Consider the following 26,397-nt stretch of genomic DNA (forward strand, 5'->3'; position numbering starts at 1 on the left):
TCCCAGTTTATTATTTGATCAAATCCCCTTTGTCCACTCATTTTTCTGTATGTCTATCCAACCAGACTAAGCAAAAGTATACCCAGGTTTCCCTGATCCTCTGAATCTTCATTTCTGAAGGCGCCCATGTCATATAAAACATTAAATAAGTTTGTATGCTTTTTTTCCTCATTAACCTGTATTTTGTTTTAAGGTCTCAGCTATTGCCTAGCAATGGGTGGGAAAATATATACTTTTTTTTTTCCCATACGCTGTCATCTTGGTGACAGTGATACCCAAACTAGATACAGTTTACCTGGGAGAAAGACTTGAATATGCTTCTCAATTAGTTTTTGACCTTCCTTGCCAAGTTGTATATAGTGAATATAAGTAGCCAATGGCAATAATTTACTTTGAATTATGTGTGAACTATATATAATGATTGATTGTGATCATTTTTATTTAAAAATATTTCATGCAGTATACTCTGATATTTTGAATATGTTGATGATCAGATCCACACATGGGATTGTCAAGGATTATCAAGACATCTCTCCCATTTGCGTCATCAGAAAATGGATAGTCAGGGGTACAGTTCAGTGGTAGAATGTTTGCTTAGCATGTGCAAAGCCCTGGGTTCCATTCCCAGCAAAAACGGAAGCCGAAAAGAAAAGAGAGAGTGAGTCATGAAGAGAGGGAGGATGGAAAGAAGGAAGAAAGGAAGGGAATGAACTAACAAAAAACAAGAACCAGACAAGCTTAGAATGAATTGTGTGCAAAACCCTTTTTGACACTAGACATTGTCAATGTTTTACAGTTACAGACATTCAGCTACTTACGGATAAATTACTGAAAGATAAGTAAAATACTGTTCTTGACTTCAAGCAAGGTGGAGTACAGTAGGAGAGACAGAAATATTAAATAAAATGCAAAGGAGGTGAAATATGTGTTGGGGTAGGATAGTGGTAGGACAAATGTGAGATCTCTTGCTGGATGGGTCAAGGAATATATCCAAAAATGAAGATTTCTCATCTGGGTTCTAAAGGATGAGAAGGAGTTTTCCAGTAACAAGTTTACAAATACAACTAATAGGAAAAGAAAAGTACATCTCAGGAGGAGAGAGAGCAGCATACATAAGTATGTAATAGAAAAGTTTATGAGGGAATTATAAGTGGTTTGCTAAGGTTAATGGAGAGGACATGTATGAAACTGGAGGTAAACAATTCTGTACTAATTACATAGAAGGCAAATTATGCATGGCCTTGAGTTTATCGAGGAGTTTTCTTTATCCTAGAGTGGAAAAGTCATGGAAGCATTTTAAACAGATGAGGAACAAGATGACTAGGTAGAAGCATATTATTTTGTTCCTTCTTATAGCAAAATGAAGTTAGCTTTTATTTCCTGTCGGTGGCAACGTTTCAGGTACATGAATAGGTGTCTCTTTAATATTTTATTTCACTACAAGGATAGTGACCACATCTTGCTCACCTTTTGCATGCTCAAATTTGTTTACTTAAAAAGCAGCTATCCAGCCAGGTGAGGTGGCTCACATTTGTAAACCCAGATGCTTCAAGGCTGAGGCGGGAGGATTGTAAATTTGGGGCCGGCTTGGGCAACTTAGCAAGACTTTGTCTCAAAATAAAAAATTAAAGGGTCTGGGGATGAGCCTCAGTGGTAGAGTGCTTGCTTAGCATATGTGAGTCCTTGGATTCAATGTCCACTATTAAAAAATACAAAAAATAAAAGCAACTAGATATACATCTTCTATGATACATGCTGGAAAAAGCAAGTCAACAGTCCTCAGTCATGTTAGAACCCCTCACAGAAAGGTACTTTCTGCATCTGACAATCAACCTCAGGGACAGCTGGCTAATTAGGCCACATAAGCATCTCACTGATATTTTTTATTTTCTTCTTTCCCTGCCTCCCTCCCTCCCTTCCTTCCTTTCTTCCTTCCTTCCTTTCTTTCTTTCTTTTTTCCACACTATATTTATAGACCGAACCCAGGAGGCTCTATCGACTACTGAATTACATCCCCAGTTGTTTTTATTTAATTTAATTTTATTTTTTCATTTTGGGACAGAGTTTTTCTTATTTGCCCAGGCTGGCTTCACACTCATGATCCTCCTGGCTTTAACCCCTCAAACTGCTGAAATGACAGGCGTGCACCACCAAGCACAGCCATTGTACTGACTTTAAAAGGAAAGAACTCTGACTCTAAATGGTTTTAGGAAGTCTTATCTTTTACTTTACCTTAAAGGCAACATAAATTCCATGACATACCCCTCCTCTGGTCCTCTCAGATTCAAGGACAACAGATTTACAAGGCAAGGAGGCTTCACCTCACCTCTCTTGCCCTGCTAAACAGATTGTTGGTCAAAGCCCAAGCTCTGGAGGAAGCCTGGAGCCACTGCCACCTTGTAAGGTCACAAATAAAAAAATGACAGAAGCAGGGGCACGCAAAGCCTTGGTCACAAAGGTCTGTGCAATGAAATGAACAAAGTAAATGGCTAGCACAAAGTCCCAGCACTGCTACATTGATAACAAATGGAAAGGTTATGTGGAAAGGACACCAAAAGCTTAAGCAAAACCCTTACTCCATGAAACCCCTCCATAAAACCAGAATAACAGTATCAACCTTGGAAGGTTGTTGTTGAGAAATTAAGCAGATAACACACATAAAGTGCTTAGAAGGTAAGTCTTGCACTTGGTGAGCACTCGATGATAAATTACAGGACTGTCGTGATTATATGAGGCACAGGATGAGCATCAATAAATTAGAGTATCATTAATATTATATCCCATAACTTCCCTCTAACTATTCCAACTTATGAATCTCCAAGATGTTCTTACTTCTGTCAAAGAATACTTGCTCAATACCATAATTAAGCTTAAATAATTATTAGAATGTTTTGAGTGAAAAGATTAATAGCACTTCTTTACCTCTTCATATCTGTCAAAAACTGCTCCTTCTTGCAAAAAGGAAGGGACTTCCTTCTGCCAGTTAAATTCATAAGGTTTGGCCATGATGATATTGAAGACCTAAAAATGAAAAAAAGAATGTCTCATTAGTGTATGATGTTAAAACACAAGTGGCCATCCAATGTTTACCCCCTTGCATCTGAAATGGCTTTTTTTCTAAATATGCACAATAAGTCCATAAATTATCATTCTTTTGTGTTCTCCTCCCTTTTCCAACTTTTCTTCCAGGCTCTAACCCTGGAGGGAAATCATCATTTTATACATTACATGCTGTAAAACAGATCTTCAGAGAAAAAAATGGACCCTCAATAAACAATTACAGAACAGCTAAAAGTTAGCATAAAAGACAGATTAGAAAACAAGATGATGCCAGGCTCCTCAGTGGTGCATGCCTGTAATCCTAGGAGGATCACTGGTTCAAGGCCAGCCTCAGCCATTTAGGGAGGCCCTAAGCATGGTAAGAAAGAAAAAAATAAAATAAAATTTAAAAATGCAAGGGACAGGGATATCTCAGTGGTAAAGTGTCCTTGGATTCAATCTCTAGTACCAAAATATATATGTATTTTTAGTACTATATATATATATATATATATATATATGTATATATATATATATTTATTTATTTTTAATATATATTATTTTTTAAGAAACCAAGATGGTGAGGGCTGAGTTTTAGCTCAGTGGCTGAACATATGTTCCACATGTGAGGCGCTGGGTTTAATTTGCAGCACCAAAATAAAATAAATCAACAAGGATGGCCTCGTTGATTTGGCAGACTACAGAACACGATGGCAAAACATCCCTCCTCTGCTAACCTTTATGTGTTCTGTGATGTTCTTGTTCTTGCCAACCATCCCTTTAAATTTTTCTCTTTGGTTTCATTTTCAAAGGAATAGCAAAAAGAGGCATCTGATATAAAAAGCTCATATCAGAGATAAAAAGAAAGCTTTTATCCACGTGCATCATTGTTCACTGGTTTAGCTCTGGTTCTCCCAGGACCAACCTAAGTGCCCAGTACATGATGCTTTTCAGACATCACTGCTATTCTTGCTAAATAAAATATTCATCTCCCTCTTGGGTACCAATTTCATCAAAATGGTCTTATTATGTGAAGGACTCTGGCAGGTGCAGAGGCTGATGGAAGGATTTAGGATTTGGAGAGTGATGGATTTAGACGCTGATCTCTAAAGGAGATCTGCGGTGAAGTTGGGAACACTTGAATACTCCTCCCGCTCCCCGCCCCAGAGTTTTGGGTTCAAAACAAGGTGAGAGGTATTTTGGAAAAATGATATTAAAGTATCCCCACTTTTTTCCCCCAATTTGAAACTGGGGAAGGGAAAGCTATTTTCTGTGATATCTCTGAAATGCTTCCCTGAGTTTGGCATTAGAGGCAGTCTCTGGCTTGTTTTATATAGGTGGTACAACTAAGACCAACAGATTAAAAAATGCCTGACCCAGCCAATTACAGTTTACAACAGTTTAATCCAGGTCACTGATTTAAAAATGGGCACAAATGAAGTTCAACCGACTTCACATAAAGTTAAAGGGACAGATACTTATTTTTAAAGGTATGCAGGGGGACGGACAGCGGGCTGACCACTCTATATAACTATATGCTTTTTGCAATTATCCAAAATCCCCACCCACAGCTAATTACAAAATGCTTTCACCAGGCCCTGCCAAAAGTTCCTCTTCTTTAATCCTCTAGCTTGCCCTGTACAGCTTCACTCACAGGGCATTTCATTACCTCCTCACCCACTTCAAGGGTACCACCTCAGCATACAGAGGAAGGGAGCAGCCTTCTGGTGGAACCCAGGAAGTCAAGGTGGATTTACAAAGTCAAAGAATTGATAGATAGCCCGGCATCTTTTCCAGTGTAAACACCATGAGCAGTTACTGGAAGGGAGCCAAAGGGCTTTTAAATAGTCTCATTGTTTCTAGATTCTTATGCAACTGAAGGGGTTAGTTATTGCACTGACTACAGAGGAAAAACTCTGGGCAGCAGAGAGCCTGGTAGAATGGGAACCAGAGAGCAGGGGAGTCCTAAGTGGCCTTATTTCATAATAAATGACATAGAGCTCCTTCTATAAAAGACGATGAGGCACTCAAAGAGTTAGTAGAAGGAGCACAAAGGAGCCAAGGTGAGCTGTTGAGCGATCAGATATATAAGCAGCATAAACACAAAGCACAACACCCACGAAGATGGTCTCCCACCAGTTCAACTGTAGTCAACCAAGGAGGGGCAGCTGTTAGGTTGTAGCCAGCAATGAGCAGTGAAATGCATGGTAAGGTCATAAAGCATTCTTTAAACTACTTTAGGATCCTTCTTCAAACTATCCTAAGAAATCAAATGACAGCAGTTAATCTGTAGAAAATAAACAAAAGCAAGGGAGCTATTTATAAAACACGTCAGGAAAAAAGGATTAATGGGACTACTCTTGACAGGGTCTACTGAGGTTGATGTGAAGTTAGGAATTATGGCTGTAAGTGTCTCCATTTGTCTGGGAAGGAAGAGTCCTTTAGTAGAGCAGGTGCACTAAGGTACCTTCTGACCAGCTATGAACCCCAATGCTCACATTAACATGGGATTGACTTGTTGATGAAGCTCCCCATGTCATGGCCACCATGACAGTTCCAGGGGACCAACTAAGGTCAAAAACTCCACCATCCAACGTGAAGGAGAAGCTGAACACACCTGATTGGCAAAGAGTGCAGAAGTGGTCCCCAGGTCTCTTGATAAGCATCAAACAGTAATAAATTTGGAGACAGCTTTGTCTCCTTTGTTCTCTGCTTAGAGACAGACCATTCATTCTCTGTCTCTGTCTCTGTCTCTGTCTCTGTCTCTCTCTCTCTCTTTTGTCCTCTCCGTTTAAGCTTTGCTTTGCTTTTACTTTTCTTTTATTTCACTTTCTCTTTACTTTCACTTATAATGAAGTTCTCTGGCATGGCTTTTGGTGTCTGACTTTAACTTTTCTATCACTGAAACAAAAGAACTGAGGTTTGGAGTTTCAGCTCCCTGCTTTCCTATAACACAGCCATTCAGGTTTTTGTGCTGCTTGACCCTGCATCTTTATACCTGCTGTATCACTAGACCTCTAAGGCGATTTAAAAATATATATAATGACTGAATAAAAATCCAGTGTGTATGTATATATACCACATTTACTCAGCCATTAAGAAGAATGAAATTATGGCATTTGCTGGTAAATGGATGGGACTGGAGAATATCATGCTAAGTGAAATAAGCCAGACACAAGAAGTCAGGGGTTGAGTGTTTCCTCTCATCTGTAGAAGCTAGAGTCAACTAAGGAAAAAAAGAGGGGGGGCAGATCCCACAAAAAAAGAGGAAGAATCAGAGAAGTACAGGAAGGGGAGAGAGGGTAAGGGAAAAGCCCTGGAAAGGGGAGGAACTGAGGAATGAAACTGACAAAATTATGCTATGCACGTATATGAATATAACACAGAAAATTCCACCTTTATGTGTATCTGCAAAACACCAATAAAAACAAATAAATAAATAGAAGGAGGAGCAGTAGAATAGCATAAGGGAGTAGGGAGAAGGAGGGCAGGAGGGAAAGGAAGCACTGATATTTCCTGCATGTATGATTATAACATAATGAACCCCACTATTATGAATAACTGATGTACTAATAAAAACCTTTTTAAAGTGTTGCTAGATCGATAAAAAGGTCCTTAAGATTTACTAAACCACCTGCCCCAGATGTGCTGGGTCAACTAATAGCGTCAACATGCCCTGTCCCCCCAATACACAGCCTCCCAGGCCAATCTGCATCAAAGTTCAGTCAACAATTGCCCCCCTTCCCCAGCTGCCCTCCCTGGACAATGCTTAATTTTGTGGTTCAGAATGAATAGAAGTCAGTACGTGAAAGCAGGCATATTCGAGGTACATGGATATGATAGGCTGTATAAATGACTCCCCCAAAGATGCTCACACCCTAAACTGCAGTAAATTGCAGTGAATGTTACCTTATAGGACTAAAAAAAAAAAAAAAAAAAAAAAAAAAACCCTTGCAGATGTGATAATAATCTTCTATGGAGACATTATCCTGCATCATCCAAGTGGGTCCTAACTGCCATCACAAGAGTCCTTATATCAGGGAGACAGAGGAAGATTAGACAGTAACAGAAAAGGAGGAAATGGAGGGTGACTTAAATGTCACATGTCAGGAATGTTGAGACCACCAGAAAGTAGAGGAGGCCAGGAATAGAGGCCAGAGTCTGAAGAGAACATGGTTCTGAGGCACATAGATTTCAACCTGCTGGCCTCAAAATAAATTGGTGCTGTTTTCAACTACTAGTTTGTGATGATTTTTTTTTAATAGCAGCCCCAGGAAGCATATCATATACATGCAGCCAACTGAAGCTGGACATCTTTCCTATAAGGTCTAGAAAATTGCCAAACCAATCTGAAAAGCAATAGAGGTAGCTCTAATTTGAAAGGAATGGTCATTTCACATACATCCATTCAGTGAAATCAAAAGAAGATGGAAAGAAAAGTCCAGAATTAAATGGAATCTAGAAATGACTTCTCAACATTCTGCCCTTCTAGTCTGAAACCCCATTGAACGGTAAAGATATTATTTCTGAAGTATATACTTCCCCGAGTTCCAAATCTTTTTTAACAATTCTGCCTCTTAGCAATAAATGTAAATTTTAAATAAACCCTGAAGCTTCTCCCAAGTCAACCAAGACAGTCTCCATTTTTTTATTTCTATTTGTGAACTAATGAATTCATTTGAAAAAGCATTTGCTTCCACTAACATATAGCTTTCAATTGGATAAAAATGCACCATGCCAAGTTATGAATTTTATTAAGTGTAACTTTTATCTTTTACTTTTAACCTACCCACAAAGAAGTTCCATAATGAAATAATCCCTTCCCCATCTAACCATGCAAATCCCATTAAACCAAATAACCCATGACCTCAAATGACCCCAGGATGAGAATAACCAAGATTGTTTTCAAGAACACAGAAAGTTGGGATAAAATTTCCACTGACTGAAAGTAAATTAGTTGGCTCTATCAAACACATTTAAATATCTTGCTCTTCCATCTTTGAAGAGGATATCCTTGTCTTTCTAAAAACAGACCAACAGTCCATTATCAGGTCATCCAGAGCTTTTAAACAAATGGCTTTACCTCAAGTAAAAATCTTATTTGACACTGATATATTGCACCATTAATGATCATTTTCCCTGTTTCCTAAAAATGCCTCCATTTTCTTCAAGTCATTCAATAAGCTTTTCAAAAAGCATAGGGAGCACAGAAAATGATTGTAGGTAATGCTGCTGGGAGTTGGGGAGGGAGAGCATTCTAGTCTACTCTGGTGAAAAAAGAATTCTGCAATTCATTTATATAGCCTTGAAAAGCCCATATCCTGACTTAGTAATTGTACCAGCAGGATTTAGCTTAAGTAAATGCCCACAAAATCTATGAACAATGATATTGTTGTGCTTTTTATGGTAGTAAAATATGGGCCTTACATAAGCATAACTAAGCAATCAGTTAAATACACTTTGCCATCTAAGTATTCTTATGCTTACTGAAAATAATGATATAAAGGAATAGTTATTTGCTTAACAACAGCAAATTTAGAGGAGTTTCTAAAAATATTCACAGCTTTTCTCAGGCAAATAAAACTACTCTCAATATGTGTTAAGCAAATACAAAAGCAAGTATGATCCAAATGGCTACTTGTTTTATATATATGTGTGTGTGTGTGTGTGTGTGTGTGTGTAGCTTATATAAGCAACCATTTAGCACACACTTTTTTTTCTTACAGAAGAGAAAGGCTAACAAAATACAAACAGTATCACTTTTGGCGATGGAATTTTAGATGATTTTTATCTTAATACTTTTTTTACATTCTAAAATATAGAAAATTACAGTGTTTGTTTTTCAGAGGGGAAAATATTTTCTAAAGTAAAAGCAGCATGATATTGAAAAAAAAAAAACCCAAAACACAACAACAAAAAACTCCTGTTCATAAATATCAGTTTTTAAACAATGTCTATGTTTTCCACCAGAATTCCAAGCAAGAGAAAAGGGCAGGAAGAGACTAATAAAGCTACAAAATGTTCTCATCCTTTCAGCATTTAAAACCTGAGTGTACATACATACCAGTTGTGACTGATTCTTATTCACTACTTAGTAAAGATTTTCCTGGTAACTCTGATTAAAATTATTTATTAACTCCAAGATCTCTGCTATTATTATATTTGGAAGTAAGACTGATTATGGTGGTGCTAGAATTAGTTTCTCAGTAAGTCTGAAGTTGTGTGTGTGTGTGTGTGTGTGTGTGTGTGTGTGTGTGTGTGTATGTGTGTGTGTGTGTGTATGTGTGTTTTATACTGGGAATTGAACCCAGGGGCCCTTTACCACTGAGGTGCATTCTCAGCACTTTTTTTTTCTTTCTCTATTTTTTCTTTTTGAGACATAGCCTCACTAAGCTGTTCAGGCTGGCCTAGAACTGTGATCCTAAATTGCTGAGATTATAGGAGTGCACCATTGTGCCCACCCCTATTTACTTTTAGACGGGGTCTTGCTACATTGTGGAGGCTGACCTCAAACTTGCCAGCCTCCTCCCTCAGCTTCCTGAGTGGCTGGGATTATAGCTAGGAACCACCTTCCCCTGCATTTTTTCATCAATTCTAGATTATAAGAAATCAATAGCTTTAGCCACGATTAATCTATTAGAAATGACCACCTGATTCAAAATAATTTCCTGGAGTTTATTATGAAAATACCAATCACATGAAAGCAGAAAATAAACATATCCACTGCTGGTCTCCCCCTTTCAGTGCTAATCATGATACAAGGTAAGTGTAACTTTCTCTAAATGTAATAATTAATTTTTTTGTGTGTGTAATACTAGGGATTGAACCCAAGTGTGCTCTATCACAGAGCTCCATCCTCAACCCTTTTGACTTTATATTTTGAGACGTGCTAAATTGCTCGAGCTGGCCTCCAACTTGCAATCTTCCTGTTTCAACCTCCCAAGACCCTGGGATTACAGACATCCACCACTGTGCTTGGCTAAATATAACAATTTTAAAAAAATATATGAATAAAAATATTTATAAAAATTGCTTATGTAAATTTATTAGGTGATATTTATGGTGATACCACAGGCTTCATTATACCAGGATTTTGCTAACAGTGTCTAAAACATGCTTCAATATCTGGGGTACTTAGAGAACCACCTTAAATTGAATATAGTGAATACCTAGAAACATATTGCAAGGAATAAACAGTAATATCTTTCCTTACTCATCAAAGGTTTGTGGTTGGTAGGGGTGTTCTGACCAGGTCTGGGAGAGACAGAAAACTAAAAGCAACATGCAAAGATTAGCTACAGTTTTAGGGAGAGAACACAAATGGAAGTCTTTTTGGGCTCTTGTTTCAGGGTGTTCTTAACCCAGGGCTCCTGGCCAGAGAAGCCTTTGTTCTTGGAAAGCCTGGGTACATGATAATGGGGACCACAGGAATGGAGGTGTGGGTTAACCTCTCCCTCAGCTTTAGTTTCTTGTTCACTAGAACATGGTTCAAACTCTAGGTGGAAAGTTCTGGATGATTAAGGTGAAAATGCACACCAGGAGCCTAGGAGAAAAACAGAGAATTAGGCCTCACAGGCTTGCCTTAAATTAGTGATCCTCAAAGTACAGTGCACATACGGCAAACATCAGGGAAGACACCAAATGAAGATTCAACCTGCAAAACTCCCTTAAGTTTAAGGAGCTGCATTTACCAAAGGAGAAGAAAAGAAAGAATATGTTGAAACCAAGGAGTTCTAGAAGAATCATGTCCTGGCCACCTGGGGAAGCAATATTATCCGTCGCCACTTCTCCCTCTACTTCTCTCTGAACTTTTCAGACAAATTCATTGACCCAAATACTGAGCCATTTATACATTCCTCGTCCCTCATTCCGCAATCTCTCTCCTTACTTGGTTATTTACTAGTTATCCATTTAGAGACACTGAGTTAGGTACCACTTCCGTATTTTTATGTAGAAACCCTGTACTTCCCTCTGTAGTGCTCTCCTTTCATTGTAAACAGATATTTGTTGATCCATGTCTCCACTAAACAGTGAACTCTGTAGAGAATGGGACCTCATTCGATATTAGTGTCCTAGTAGTGGGTGGTCCATAAGCAATAAATGAATGAAAGGATAAATGAGATAATATTTCATTCTGGAGGAGTTGCCAACCAACCCCCAAAACAAAGTGAGGCACAGCAGAGCAAATGTTCCTCGTGTTATCCAAATGCACATTTCAGCACCGTTTTTTGCGGGCATTTGTTCTCCCCTCCACAATCTCAAATGCTATTCCCAGTCCTGTTTCCAAAAGAGGAAACCCAGCAGTTTGCCTGGAACCCAGTCTGCAGAGTGAGTTTCCATTCTTTACTTGGCTCTGCAGTCTGATTGGGCCTATCAACCACTTCTAAGCTGCACCTCCCATTCCCACCCCTCTATGCCTCATAACTCAGTCCAGAACTCTGACCACTGACTGCCAGTGGGAACTGCTCAGATTGGCATCTGGGTTCTTGAGGGTGGGGCTGTATCCTGCACAAGTCCTTATGGGGTACGTAGTTGACATCTCTAGAGACTGACTTTTAAAAGGTGACCCCTAGCCTGCTGCTAAGATTCTCTTCTTTCTCTTGGGCCCAGACCTCCATATTTTACTTTGCCCTTCATTTGCCCTTGGACTGGCTCTGCCAAAATTATTAGGCAAAACATCACCACCACACATCATACATGTCAAGAGAGAAATCTTCTCTTTAGAGGCCCAATTTTGCCTTAATTAACAGACTATTTCAAAGGAAAGATTTTTATTTTTTTCTTTGCTTGGATAATCTTTCTGAAGGTTGCCTCAGGCGTGATGTGGAGTCAGTCTGAGGACTGCAAGACATGACTTCACAAAAATAGGGAAAGGGCTTAGACAGTAGCAGGCACAAATTCAAGGACTCAAAGGATCCTTTATTTTAATAACAATTTTCTTACTGAAATAAACATACACACACAATGAGCTATTAAATTTAATCAAGATTCCTGTAGTTAAACATTCTCCAAGTTATTTTATAAATAGGTCATTGCTATTATTATACAGGAGTCATAAGATGAGGATTAAAGTACAAGACATGCATAATGGAACGGAGTCCAGACCATATATGGAGAAAATAAAATATCTCTCCTTGGGTTTTTGAATTAGAAGGTATCAGAAACCAACAGCCTTTGTATGTTCATATATATCAGGGTACTACTCCATAGCCTGAAGATAACTTTTGGTCAAAGAAATCTAACCTCACACAAAGATAGTTCTCTCTTTTCAACATGTTTTTACCTGAAGTCCTCAAAAGTTTAAACATGGAATGAAGATGGAACTCAGATAATGGAGGGGGTGAGAAAAAATATATATATATATACAGAATTTAAGGTTGGGGGAGGATGATTTTTTTAATTTAATCTATGCAAATTCTTTTTAAAAAAAAAAACCCAAAACTTTTTTCCTGTTTTATTTTTATTTTTGTTACCAGAGATTGAACCCCAGGGTGCTTAACCACTGATCTACACCCCCAGCCCTGTTTATTTTTTATTTTGTGACAGGGCCTTGCTAAGTTATTAAGGCTATCCTCAAACTTGTAATTCTCCTGCCTCAGTCTCCTGAGTCACTGGGATTATAGGCATGTACCACCCCTTTTGACATATTCCTCTCTCTTTTTAATGCATAAAAATTCAATCAGTGTGAAAGGAAAGAATGCAAAATCTTTTAACTCACCAGTTACTTCATGGAAGAAGTGTTATCTTTTTAATTTTCCTCTCTCTAGAGTTGATCTTCTTTCCCCTCCCCTCCCTCCTTCCTTTCCCTTCCCTTTTCTTCCCTCCCCCTCCCTTCTTTCTCTCCTTCTCTCTCTCTCCCTCTCCCTCTCCCTCTTTGGTACTGGGGATTGAATCCAGGGACACTTTAATAGTCATCACCACTGAGCCATATCCCCAGTCACTTTTATTTTTTATTTTGAGATAGTGTCTTGCTAAATTGCTTAGGACCTCTTTAAGTTGCTGAAGCTGGACTTGAACTCAGCCTAAAGTCACTGGGGTTACAGGCATGCATTACCATACCTGGCTCAGGTTTGGTGGAAAATTGTACAACTTGGTTTATGTGAGTAAGTGAAAGAGTTAAGGATGTGCCATCTCAAAATAGAATGAATTATTTTAAGCCAAAATGACTAAAGGATCTAGAACTTTGGAAAGAGCTATTTGGCCTGTCTTTTTCTGACATGCAGAAAACCATGAAAATTCTTTTAGGAAGGGGTTCCTCTTCATAACAAGTCTGGAAAATAATCCCGATCACCAGAGATAGGCAATTTGGGGCTGTAGTGAGCCTGAATAAATAAACACATTGGAGTAACCCTTATCTCACACTCTCTTTTATACCCTTCCTGGTGTCTATTAGTGACATCCATACAATTTACTATTCTAGTTCAGAGATCTATTTGTCTCACCATTCCTTCAAAACTTTATTGCCCTTTGTTTAAAAACTAGGTCATTTCTTTCCAATTCACTCTCTTATGGAAGTTTCTGTGAAGATGGAAAAATTATTAAAACTTGCCAGACACAACAGTGTACACCTGCAATCCACGCAACACAGGAGGCTGAGACAGGAGGATCACAGTTAAAGTCCAGCCTGGGTAATTTAGTGAGATTATCTCAAAATAAAATAAATAAATAAATAAAAAGAGCTGGAGATGTAGCTTGGTGGTAGAGTACCCCTGGATTCCATCCTCAACACCAGGGTGAGAGTAAGAAAGAAAGCAAAGACGAAAACACCATGATTTTCTCTTGATAACCAGCCTTATATTAATTTTGGTTCTAGGTTCAGACAAACAGTTCACAAAAAATCCTCAAGAAGGCTAAAGGGAATGGCTCCATCACTGTAGGAGAGTGTACTTAAAAGTTAGGGGTAGTATCAGGACTGTCTTTGGCTTTGCTTGATAGATCAGCAGAGATGGAAACTGAGTCCATTCCCTTCACTTTAGACACCAGGACCCATGTTCACACAACTCCAGATAAATCTTCTAACCTGTGTTAGAAAAGTGAATTAGACACATATAAATTTTACAGTTCTATACGTAATTTAACTATACCTTAAAAAAATGGGTCTGACCTTAATTATACATTACACTGTGTCCACCATTAATAGTAAATGAATCTGACCTGTTCAGTCTTCTGGAATGGAGACAGAGGGCCAATCTGAGATAGATGACTTGGATTCTAGTCCCAGCCCTGTCCCAGCTAGTTGTGTAACTTTGAGGAAGCCCCTTCACCTTCCTGAGCCTCTGCTTCCAAGTCAGTGAAATACAAAGGATGACCCATTCATTTTTTTTCTCATCCCTCCAAGCTCTATTCGTTTGATTAAACATGATTTGGGCCATAATGGTAGTGTTAATAGGTTATCATCTATAAATGTAGATGTTATTTAAAAATCATGCATGTACTTCCTGAAACATATTTTAGTTACTAAAATGAAGGCCACATTCAGATGGGTTCAAATAAAACAGAAAATAATGCACTTCTATTGCCTATGGACAAGCAACTGAAAGAGTAATGACATGGTGGCACTTCTAGAACAACTCCTCAGCACACTTCCAGGATGTCAAACACTTGCAAAATCCTTGTAAGGTCAACAGCCTTTACATAATTGTCCCTTTCATAAAATGTGTGCTTTCCCTGGATTATTTTAAAGTGTGTTTGCTTCCATGGTTTATACAGAAACTGAATAACATTCCTCACTCTAACAAAGTCTAGAGACAATGGGAAGGATACCAGAGGTCAAAGAGCTGGAAGTGAAGAGATTCCCAAGAGTTCACATTGTATATTATTTTAGCAAATGTCTCTAACTTCTAATTCAAGCCAGGCTGGGAAATGGAGAGCAAAAACTCAGCTTCTTTAACTAAATTCCCTGACCCTTGTTAGACAAGCTCTTGCCCTCTCCCACCAAGTGTCAGTATTAATAAGCAACATTACTGAAAATTGCTTAGGTCCTTGAGTCTGCAATCAATTATTTTGTTTCTTCAGGGAAAAAGATTGACCTGGCAGATTCCAAAATGCTACCAGACTGCAGGCAAGTTTCAAAGACTCTAGAAAGATGTCAACAGGCTGACCTGGAGACCAGGAGGATGGCATTATTATTGGGCAAGAGAACCAGGCTGTCTTGCAGTTAGGAGGAATGAGCACCAGCCCTAAATGCTCATGCAGGCGGCACTGACCCACTGCCTTCCCAAAGCTCTTTCTATAAGGGCATCCAACATCAATGCAATGGAAAATTTCACCAAGTCATTTTTACATATTCTCTTAAAGTTAGAAATTCTCACCCAACTAACAAAATGTGGTGAAGCTTACAGTCCCTCAAATCTTCGAGAACAAGAACTTAAACCTGAGGACGTGAATCCACACCTTCACTGGCATGACCAAAGTTCCCTAAGATCATAAAACATCCTAAACATAAAGCTTGCAGCCAAAATGAGAAAAAATAATCTTTTCCTGGATCTGTATTTAAATTACTTTCATCAGAGGAAACTAAGCCAAAACTAAGATTTGCCTCAGTAAAGGAAAAGTCCATATGATTCTCGACTTCCAGTTTCTTTCCTCAAAATTACCTGAAGACAGACATTATCCTCAGCCCCACAATCAGAAAATACTTTATATTATCCAAAAGAAAAGTGAATCCATATTCCTTTAATGCCCTTGTAAAATATTGGTTCACATTTTTTTTAAAAAAAATCACTGTTTAAAAGTCTTTGATTTATTTTCAGAGTATTCTAAATCTAGTTCTCGGCGGACACAACATAGAGTGAGAGAGGAGAGTCTAAATCTAATAAAGGAAAATTGTTTTTGTTAAAAAAAATTATGTGTGTGTGTGTGTGTGTGTGTGTGTGTGTGTGTGTATATCTCCAGGGCTGGGGGACATAGCTCAGTGGTAGAGAGTTTGCTTATTATATGTGAGGACCTGGGTTTGATCCCTAGAACTATTGAAAAAAAGAGGAAGGAGGGAGGGAGAGGAAGAGAGAGAGAAAATAAAGAAAAGAGAAAAAAAGAAGAAAAAAATTAAGATCCAGCCACTTGCTCCATTAAATTCGTTGTCTTAATATGCTATTTGGGAACTATCTGTAGTGATCAAATTAATGTAACTACCTATGTTTAATACTGATAAAATTGCAAGTATAATTAAACCATTAAACCTATTTTTATTTTTATTTTGCCCTATTTTAAAACAACCCCTGAGGTAAAATGGGAAACAAAGTAGTATTTAACTCTGGCCATTACATGAAAAACCCAAATCAGAATTTGTGGACAAAACTTCCAGTGTCATCAAATTAATTACTATGTCCTGAAGTTTTAAAGAGGAGACTTAGGATGAAACGCTGCTCTTTTTGCCACCTATACTACACCTTCCTGTGGCCAAATTTCTTTTAAAAAGAAAAAAAATGCTTGTTATCACCATTTCTTAGCTACTAAATTTCTATAAATGGCCTAAAATATGGAATCTACATCAAATATGGTAGTAAAATTCTTTTGTGAGTATCTGGTCTCCAAACTCTATCCATATCATGAGTTTCACCTTTCTTACCCTGTCTAGAACTTAAATCCCACCTTCAGCTATGAATCCTCTTCCACTCTGGGCTACTCTTCCACCTACTGTCTTTAGACTTTATTTGTATTTTTTTTGCTCTTATGTTCTCCCTTCCATGGTAATCTTGTGGTATTACTAGCCTCATCTCCTTTCCAGAACTTCCCTTATTTTCAGCAGCCTCTACTGATGCTCTTTCCAGGACTTCAGATGTCCACATGTGCCCTAAGCTGAGCTCACTGCCACAAAAGCAATACTTGGAAGAATGGATCAAATTAAAAAGATCCATCAACTGAGTGATACTAAGATCTTCATGATGGTTGCAATAGTCTGGATCTCTCTTGAACATCCCCCCATACCTAGTGGGTTGAAGGCTAGGTTTCCTGCCCATGTGTTATTGGGGGTGTGGAACCTTTAAGAGGTGGGGCCTCATGGGAGGTCTTCAGGTCCTTGGGGATGTATCCTTGAAGGGGATATGAGGACCTCAGTCCCCTTCTTTTTCTCTTTTTCACTTCTGGCCAATTTGGAGCAGTTTTACTCCATCACACATTTCCACCATGATGTCTGTGTCACTACAGGCTCAAAGCAATGAGCCAGTGGATAATGAATTGAAACCTCCAAAACTGTGAGCACCAAAATACACTTTTCTCTTTATAAACTTACTAGCTTGGGTAATTGTTACAGTAACAGAAAGAGGATTAACACAGAGGGTTTTTTGTTTTGTTTTGTTGTTGCTGTTAAAGCAATTAAAAGAAAAAGGAAATGCTCCTTTTTAATGTGACAAACATCTAAATTTTGATGAATTCCAACCTTAATGAGCTCATGGTGAAGAGGTAGTTGTTTAAACCCTAATGCAGTCATGTGGGTGCATGGATCAGGGATATAATAAACTTAGCAAATTTATATCCTACTATTGTTTAGAGTATTTCTGTGCCACACTCTTTAATAAACATACCAACACAAAATAAGCCTGTTAAAAATATATAGAAATTACATCATTTAAACAACCACTGATAAAAGAAGATTCCATGGATTTCTAAGCCAATGTAGGCTCTCCCTGCCATGGGGTGAGAACAGTGGCCAAGAAACCTTAGGCCTGTTGGGCAGAGTCCCATAGATCCACTGGTGAAGTTGAGAAAGAACCATTTCCTTGAACTGCTTGTCCAAAACCTATCCCATCCCCATCTGGATCATAGGTTAGGGCGAGAGATGACTTCATGTATTTGAAAATAATCCACATGGAAGAGGAAGTCATCTTGGAGGTATCAAGGGATTTTTGTGCTGAGTGAGAGATGGAATTAAATACCCCTCTAATGTCGTTTCAAAATATAAAGCTGGATTAGCACATGTCAGCCTCTTTCCAAATTCCATGGAATCAAAGTCAAAATATTCCCTCAATGCAAGATCGCAAGTTCCAGGCCAATTTGAAGAGACCCTGTCTCAGAATTTAAAAGGACTGGGATGTTGCTCAGTGGTAAACTGCCCCTGGGTTCAATCCCCATTATTACAAAAAAAAAAAAAAAAAAAAAAAAAAAACTAAAAATAAAAAATAAAAATAAAATGAAATAAAATAAAATAAAAATCCCCTCATTGTAAACATTCAGAGTAATGTGCTTTGACGTTTATTCTGTGTATTGGTTTCAGTTCAGGTGGTAAATTGTTAGATTCACAATGATTGACTGCTGGGGGAATGCCTTTCCAATTCTACTCCTAAAACAGCCATCCTCTTTTTGACCTGTGAATTTGAAGCAGGCTCTGGAAAGTCAATCCATCAAGGAGATCACAAAAGGCAGTTGAGAAAACCATGATTCACACTGACTACACTTCCTACGACTTTTTTTTTCACCCCTTTTGTCCACAGCTTTAACTAGAATGGACAAAAAATATTATGAAGTCAAAGCTAGGAGATTCAGATTTGGGTCATTTTTGGTCATTTTTGGATGCCAGTGTCTGGGAAACAAAGAGTTTGGACTTCAGGATACCAGCCAACATTTTAATTTTGGGAAGCTGCACTTTGTCTGCCAAATGGCCATCATCCTATTTTCTACCCTGGGTACTACAGCCAGAGTCTACTCGTCTTAAACCATTATCCACAGCTTTGCTGTTGCACGGCTGCTCTGTGTCCCCCTCACTCCAATGCAAAATGGTGTTTTCAAATTAAATACCTGAAACTCACTGTGAAATTTTCTATCTTGTTAACTTCTTTTCACAGAGGCTGTTAGAATTACCAAGACAGCAGCCCTACCAGCAGCAGCAGTTAAATGAACTGGTGTAAAGAGAAAATATGTCTTTGAAAATTCTGCCTGTACTCTCGCATAAAAATATGGAAATTACTGTTGTTTGGCTTAAGGGAAAGAAAAACATAAAAGATCTGAAGAAATGAGATATAAGATAAACCATGAAATGCAGATAAATCACCCATACTCTCGTTCAAGAAGCTCCCATCTCTTCAGCAGTTTATATCACAAAGTAATTTTATTAAGGTTTTATGGAAAGGTCACTATTGCATTTCTATAATATTAAAATTTATCTTAGCATACAGAAATTCCCCCCACGAGGCTGAGATATTAGTTCAGGACTAAGTTTATTAAGGTTTTGGCATGACTCAATATTAACTTTCTCCAAATATTACAACCATTTTCAAATCAGATAAGCAGTGGGAGATAATACTGTGGCTCATAAAAATAAAACCAGGAAAACAGCATCATTGCATATGAGTTCTTAGAGATTAACTTTAAATATACCCTAAAATTGTGAGGAAGCTTATCAAAACAGTCCATTCTGTATCGGCACTTTCATTTCACAAAGGAATCAGACAGAACCACGGTAAAGGACTTTGCATGTATTAATGTAAACTAATATTCTTGAGATAAATTCTTTTCTTTTTTTCTTAATGTGGCAGTACCAGGGATTGAACCCAGAGCCTCATGCATGCCAGGGAAGTGCTCTACCACTGAGGTGCATCCCCCATTCTCTTAAGATAAGTTCTAATTCAAGTGCTAATAGAAAAATGACTGGTGTGTAGGTCTCCTTGAGCTTATTGGGTCTACTATCTTAAGCTGTGTATGTCCTATATGTGAGGAAAGGTGTAAAGTTTATCTGCTTTAATCAGATAGCAGAAGCCTTTTTGGCAAAGTGTAAAATGACCGCCATGGAGTTTTTTCAAAATAAAAATCTTCATTGTTAACAAATATACTGGAAAATTATGAAGCTTTCTAGTGAAAAAAAAAAAAGGCACTACCTGAAAGTTTCAGAGCTTCACAGTGTTGAGCATCCACAACCTCATCATCCCAGCCTTGCCCCCCTCAACACAGAGGTCATTCTTTGACTCATAACCGAAGAAATTGCTTGGCCCATAGCCAGGCGTCGAGGAAGATGTCTGGGAGCCTTCCTGGTTAGATGACGCACAGTTCTAGAGGATGGAAAGTCTATACAGAGATGTGCTTGAAAATTCATTCTGGCTCCACCTCAGGCCCTCTTTCCTTATTTAATTCTTTACAGATTTTAACTGCTCACTGGAATCCCGTCCCTGAAGTCATCACTCATGATGATCCCACTGACAAAGTCTTTGTGTTTTGTTACGCCTTAAAATAGTTGTATGTTGTACCTTGAAATGCATCCTTAGTTCTCTGCAGAGTAGTAAGTCATGTCTCAAAGCTTGAGTGACTAGCCACAGAACTGATGTTTCCTCTTTTGGACTCACTGGATAAAAATCTGATCCTCAATGATTCTTAGACAATAAAACACAAAAGGCTTAAGGTCTGGAGAAATGGATATTAAGGATGCAAACCCAAAAGCCAAAGGCATTTCCTAATTGGCGCATTCCAGACTTAAATCCCTAACCATACCAGTAACAATCTCCTGATATGCTAAATAAGGATTCACTTTTTTCCACAAAACTTTTTTGAAGAAGGTGTAAAGACTTCTGAGTGAAGCCAGACCCCAAATGTGCCAATTATATTTTAAGCCTATTGATTATTGGTAAAATACACAACTATCAGCATGTATAACCAAAACAATCACATATAAGTTGAAAAACAAACCCTAAACCCCAGGCTAATTTCAAAAATGCATCAATGCACATAATTACACAAGAAATCTTAAAATTCCATGAAGCATATGGATGTGGCTTAGTGGCCAATGTGCACTCAAAGTGGGAAGAACTACTCTCAAGATCTGATTCAACCAATTATAGTGAAACCCAAAGAGAATCCCACAAATAATATTCAAGGAGTTTCCCTATCTGAAAACAGATACATTTATATGTCCCTCTGAAGAAGCTTCTCAAAGTAGAAGACATGATGGACCTAGTAATGTTCACAGAATAATATAGGTCTCTACATACTTATGAAATTTTTTTTTGTTTCACAATAGAGGTGGTGCTATTTTAGCAGCTGCAGAGCATTCTACTCTTTACAAGTAAGGTCTGGGCTTGGGTTTGGCCTTGGTGAGGCCATCAGAGAACTCATCTGCTCACTCATTAGCTCCAGGGAGTCTACAGCTTCCTGGTCTTTGAAATGGATGGAATAAAGCTCTTCCAGGATCCAAAACTCAATCCATTTGTTGATTATAGTATTTGTAAGCTTTTGATCAGAACTGCTTAGTGGGTTGCATGAGGAGATAAATGTCTTCTGTATTTATTTTAATAGCTACTTTACTGTATTTAACTATTTTACTGACAAAGAGGAACCTCAGAAATCAGGACTATAAGCATGTCAATGAATGTCCCCTATCATGTATAATTACAATGCACCAATGATTTTTTTCAAAGGTAAAAAATAAACAAGCATGTACCCAAATGTATCAATTTATTACAAAAAAAGACACCCTTAATGAGTTTTTAGATTGCCTATAAACTCTAGTAAGGAGAAATATACTATGCCAAGTAAGATGAGAATCAGTTCCACCCCCTTTTATTTACTGATGGCTGGAGCTCTCAAAATTGACAACTGAATTTTTCCTTTGATCCAACAATGCACACCATCCCCCAATATTAGTCACATGAAATGAATCTATCATCAAATTATCTTCAAAATAAACAAATGCCTTCATAAATAGTCTGCTTTGGTCTAGTTCAAATAATACCATAATGAACTCACTATAACATCATTTTTAAAAACACTAAAAATTTCTAAGTTGCTTATATGTATTTTGACAAATTATTTTTGTAATCATTTTTAAAAACCATTCCTACCAATATGATAAAAAGTAATAATAGTTAAAGAGCTTTGTAGGAAAATAATAAATAATTTCTACCACAGTTACCCAGAAAGCTTCTTGTTCTTGATGGCTTTTTTCATGGGAAATGAGTTGGAGAACAAGAAAACATCTTTCTGTAGGTTTCTTTCCTACTGAGAGTCAATACTTTCCTCTGTTCATTGCCCCATATATTTAGGTATTTAGGCCATTGTAATTTAAATAACTGCTCATTCCTTTTTATTTTTGGATCAGTTTTTACCAAAACAATTTAAACAAAGCTACCTAGCCCTGATCTAAAAACTAATCCTTTTCTAAGAACTTAAGTTATGATAAATGTAATACATAAATTGGGGCCAGATTTTTTAAAAAGATGATATCTGGTGAAATGGTAAGACAACAAGAGCTATTTGTGTTGATCCAGTTTTCTATTCCCTGTGCAAAAAGGCATTTCTATACATATCAGAATACCACTGGATATATTTTCATAGCTACTGATGATTTTCTAACACAAAGCCAGTCCTGGGATTAAGCAGGGAAGTAGGTGGGAAACCCATTCAGTGTTGGAAGAAAGAGAAAAAGATGATCAAAGGATAATACACATTTCCCCTCTCCTCCCTCTCTTCCCAAATCCATATAATTTTCTGTACTGTTTTGTCCTTTATCTTTAACTTATGTGACTCTCCGTTTCCCTTGGGATATAAGCAAGTCCATGCACTGGACTACAAGGTCTCACATCATCTAGCTCTATGTCCCTTCATCTCCTATCCCTTTCCTATACCTGCCCCACTCTACCCATGTGGACTTTCTCCTGTACCCCTAACAGGCCATTCATAATTCTGCCTCAGGGCCTCTGCACTTAGCATTCAGTTTATATTGTCTCTCTGCTACATATCTACATGGCTCACTCACTGATTTCAGATCATGGTTGAAATGTCTCTATGTGAGGCCCTTCTTGAAACCACATTACAAAACAACAACCCACCACCATCATTCTCTCTCTTATCCTCCCTTGCTCTATTTTTGTATTCAACACAAAGCATTATCCGACATCTAGTTTTTTTTTTTTTAAATACATTTCATGTTTGTTTTCTAGACCCTCCACCAGAATAGCAGATGGGTATATTTTGTTTTCTACTATGTCTTTGTTACATAAACTTGTGTGACACATGGTTGGTGCTTAATATAGACCTGTTGGAATGAATGAATGCTTCCTGCTTCTGGACCTTTCTACAAAGAAAGAATTAACAGAACAATCCATACTCCACCGGCATCCCAAAGTATGGGAAAGAACACAATCAAATAGTACATTAAAGGACACAATACAAAGGACAAACCTAGGACATTAGGGCTAAATATAGCCACTTTCTTCTTTGTCAAGGGATTGTTTATAAATGACTTTATTGTGCCTCCCCCGTTATGGTCTGGATATGAGGTGCCCCCCCACAAAGCTCCTATTAATGCAGGAATATTCCAAGGTGACTTTATTGGATTAGGAGAGCTGAGGACTCATCGGTCCGTCCTAGTTTGAATGTACTGACTGGATGGTAACTTCAGGCAGGTGGGCTGTGGCTAGAGGAGGTGGGTCACTGAGGGCATGCCCTGGAAGGGTGCATTTCCCTGTGGCCCCCTTCCCTCTTTCTCTGCTTCCTTGTTGCCATGAGAGAAGCAACCACCACACTTCCCTTCCATCATATGCTTCCTCACCTCCGGCCCAGGGCAATGGAGTTGGCCATCTAGGGACGGAGACCTCTGAAACGGTGAGGTCCAAATACACTTTTACCTCTCTATGTTATTCTTGTTGGGTATTTTGGTCACACCACCTAAAAGCTAACTAAAACATCCCCCTAGGAACTAAAATCCAGTAAAGCAGAAGAGGTCGCATGTAATCCAACACGCGCAATCTAATAGTTTTACAGGAATGTGGAGATTTCCCTTTACACAAGGGAAATGAGGGCAAGGAAGCCTCTTGGAGAAAATCATCGAACTTGTCCTTAAAAGTATAAATATTCTTTTTAAGTGGAATGCAACATCTTTGAGAGTGGGAGGGCTGTATGTGATCAAGGGTAGGAGGCAGGACATCATGCTGCTTCTGACAATGTAAACCTCTTCATACAATCCTCTATCTTCCCCAAATCCACACCTATGGAAAGACCAACGTCCAATCACATATGGATTCAAGATGGAAATTCATGGTGTGTGAATATAGCTGACTCCCAAAGACTTGAATGAGTTTTGTTAAGGAGAAATAAGTGTATTGCTCTGTCATTTGAGACAGATTTAACACCTAATGCAGAGAAGGCTTGCTTCACTTGCTTCACTTGCCATTCTATGCAACCACGTGACTTGTGTCAATGGATGGTGTTTCCCTTCTAGGATGAAACACTTTCTACCCCTTCTCCAGGCACAGCAGACCATCGCCAAAACAGCCACAAAGTCTTCCCATGGTTGAGTCATGCTCCTTTGCAATGTGACTCTTCAGCTTCTCTCATCACCAACAGACATGGAAACTATGTCCCCACAGATTTAGGGTTGAGACATATGGCTTACGTGATGATCTGAGGCATGAAAAGCAACTCAAATATTGGAGCTGTTCTTGTTTGCTTCCACTTGGAACACTGAGATTCCTACCATATTGAAAAGCTCTTGGAGAACCTACTAGAAGATACCCGACCACATAATAAGTCTCAATCAACCATCCTGCCATCCTGGATCAGGCCCTAGCTATATGAGTGAGGCCATCCTAGATCATCCAGCCCTTGCTGAGCCACCTCAACCCAGGAAAATCATTCATCCAACACTCAGAATTGTGAGGAGTAAAATATGATTTAAAAATATATATACAAAATCATGGGGGTGGTTGGCTGTACTGCAAAAGCTAACTGCTGTGACCCGTGAAGAAAGAATAGGATAAGAGTTCTCTGCGTGGCTCTAGTGGGTAAGCAGGTATTTTGGCCACATTCTAAGAATGATATTATTAAATAATATTAATGAAATTCAAGGAAGAAGAAAGGAAATTCAGGGAATGAAAAGAAAATGGGGAGCAAACCAATCCCGGGTGGAAGTATGGAAATATAATAAAATTAAAGTCAGCTAGCTATCTGTGAATTTTTTTTCAAGCAAGTACATAAAACTGTTAACATCATGTTTTGGATGATACGAATTATTATAAACACAAAAATGTTCAACTTTACTGTGAGCAACTTGACAAAGATTTATATTGTGTTTGTCTTTGAATCTCTCCTACTTGCTTCTCCAAACCGTGTGCCTAGCACAGTGACAGGTACTTTAATAAATGACTAGATAATCTTAGAGAAAGGAATAATTGACTGAAGACAGGAACAATGTCAACGTGACATGTAATAAAAAGAGGGGTTTCCACATTTTACTGTAGATCCCATTTGATGTCAGGTCTTGCTTTCTCCCAAACTGATGTTATTTATGACTTCTAATCCCTTCAGAAGAATGAGTAAGGCAGAGATTATGAGATGCACAAGGATGACTAAGGCTCTGAGTGAGGGCATCTGGATTTTATAATAGCATTTTATAGCAGGAATGTATAATAGCCTTTCACAGAATTTATCTGGATTTTTCACTTCTGGATGTTTTACTCTTTGTTTTTACTTGAGTGTCTGGTATTATTAGTAAATTGATATCTAGATAAATATTGCAGTTATGTAACATGTCTTGACATTTTGTTGTGCTTAATACTTCGATACTGTTTTTTCCTTCAATCAAACTAAAAAAAGGAAAAACATCGGTCATTTAACAATAGACATTTTTTCAAGGAACCTAAAATTCAACTCATCCCAATTTAACTTTGCACAATAATCCACTCCACATTTCAGACTAAATACAGACTATTGTTCTAAGTATAGGTACCTACACTTTTGGAAGAAATTAATAAAATATTATGTGCTAAACCTAAAACATTTTAGAATTCAGTTGTATTTTTATCTCCATTTAGTTTCACAGTTTAGGTGAATTACTTTAAATTCTTCTAATCCGAAATGCTTTTATTCTTTCATTTTTACCCAATAAATCATGAATTATTTTGAGTATGCTAATGTGCCTTGCCTTAGAGACTTGGATCATAGCAAGAAAAATACTGTTCTGAAATTTTATTTTTTACATGCATAATATGACTTGCTAATTCACAGATTATTAATAGGAACATTTTTAAGTCTTGACTTCCAATACTGTATTCTAAAATGTTCTCTCCCATCTAATCGGTATAAAGATGCATTGTGATAGGTGCTAAGTAGAGAGTTGTTTTTGCAGATTGGGAAACTAAGTCCCCAAGCAATTAAGTCACTTGTCCAAAGTCACAAAGCTACTAAATGGTGAAACCAACATTAAAACAAGGACAGCTTCATTCCAGAGTTAGGCCACTTAACTGTTAGGAAATTTTGCTTTCTCTTGAAAATGAAATGCAGCATTTCTTTTAAAGAGTGAAGTTCTTAAAGTCGGAAACACGATTTAATATGGGAAATTAATACTGCAGAAACTTTCAAAACAGCATCTATTATGCAAAATGTGGTACAACTTTTTTTGGGTCCCACGGAACAGATGTTTCTTTGCCCTAAGCTACAAGT

At 38.0% G+C, this 26,397-nt stretch overlaps 1 protein-coding gene across 11 annotated transcripts in view; it reads right to left on the reverse strand.

The window, feature by feature from the left end:
* Positions 1-26,397, reverse strand: part of Plcb4 (phospholipase C beta 4) — a 381,561-nt gene that overhangs the window by 157,727 nt on the left and 197,437 nt on the right. For all 11 annotated transcript variants that reach the window (XM_078051427.1, XM_078051425.1, XM_078051426.1 and 8 more), the window contains one exon: positions 2,923-3,021. In XM_078051427.1, coding sequence (XP_077907553.1) covers positions 2,923-3,006 — 84 coding nt within the window. In that variant the 5' untranslated portion in view covers positions 3,007-3,021. The remainder of the gene's footprint in view (positions 1-2,922; positions 3,022-26,397) is intronic.

The sequence above is a fragment of the Ictidomys tridecemlineatus genome, chromosome 5, assembly GCF_052094955.1.
Source record: "Ictidomys tridecemlineatus isolate mIctTri1 chromosome 5, mIctTri1.hap1, whole genome shotgun sequence".
NCBI classification, from domain to species: domain Eukaryota; kingdom Metazoa; phylum Chordata; class Mammalia; order Rodentia; family Sciuridae; genus Ictidomys; species Ictidomys tridecemlineatus.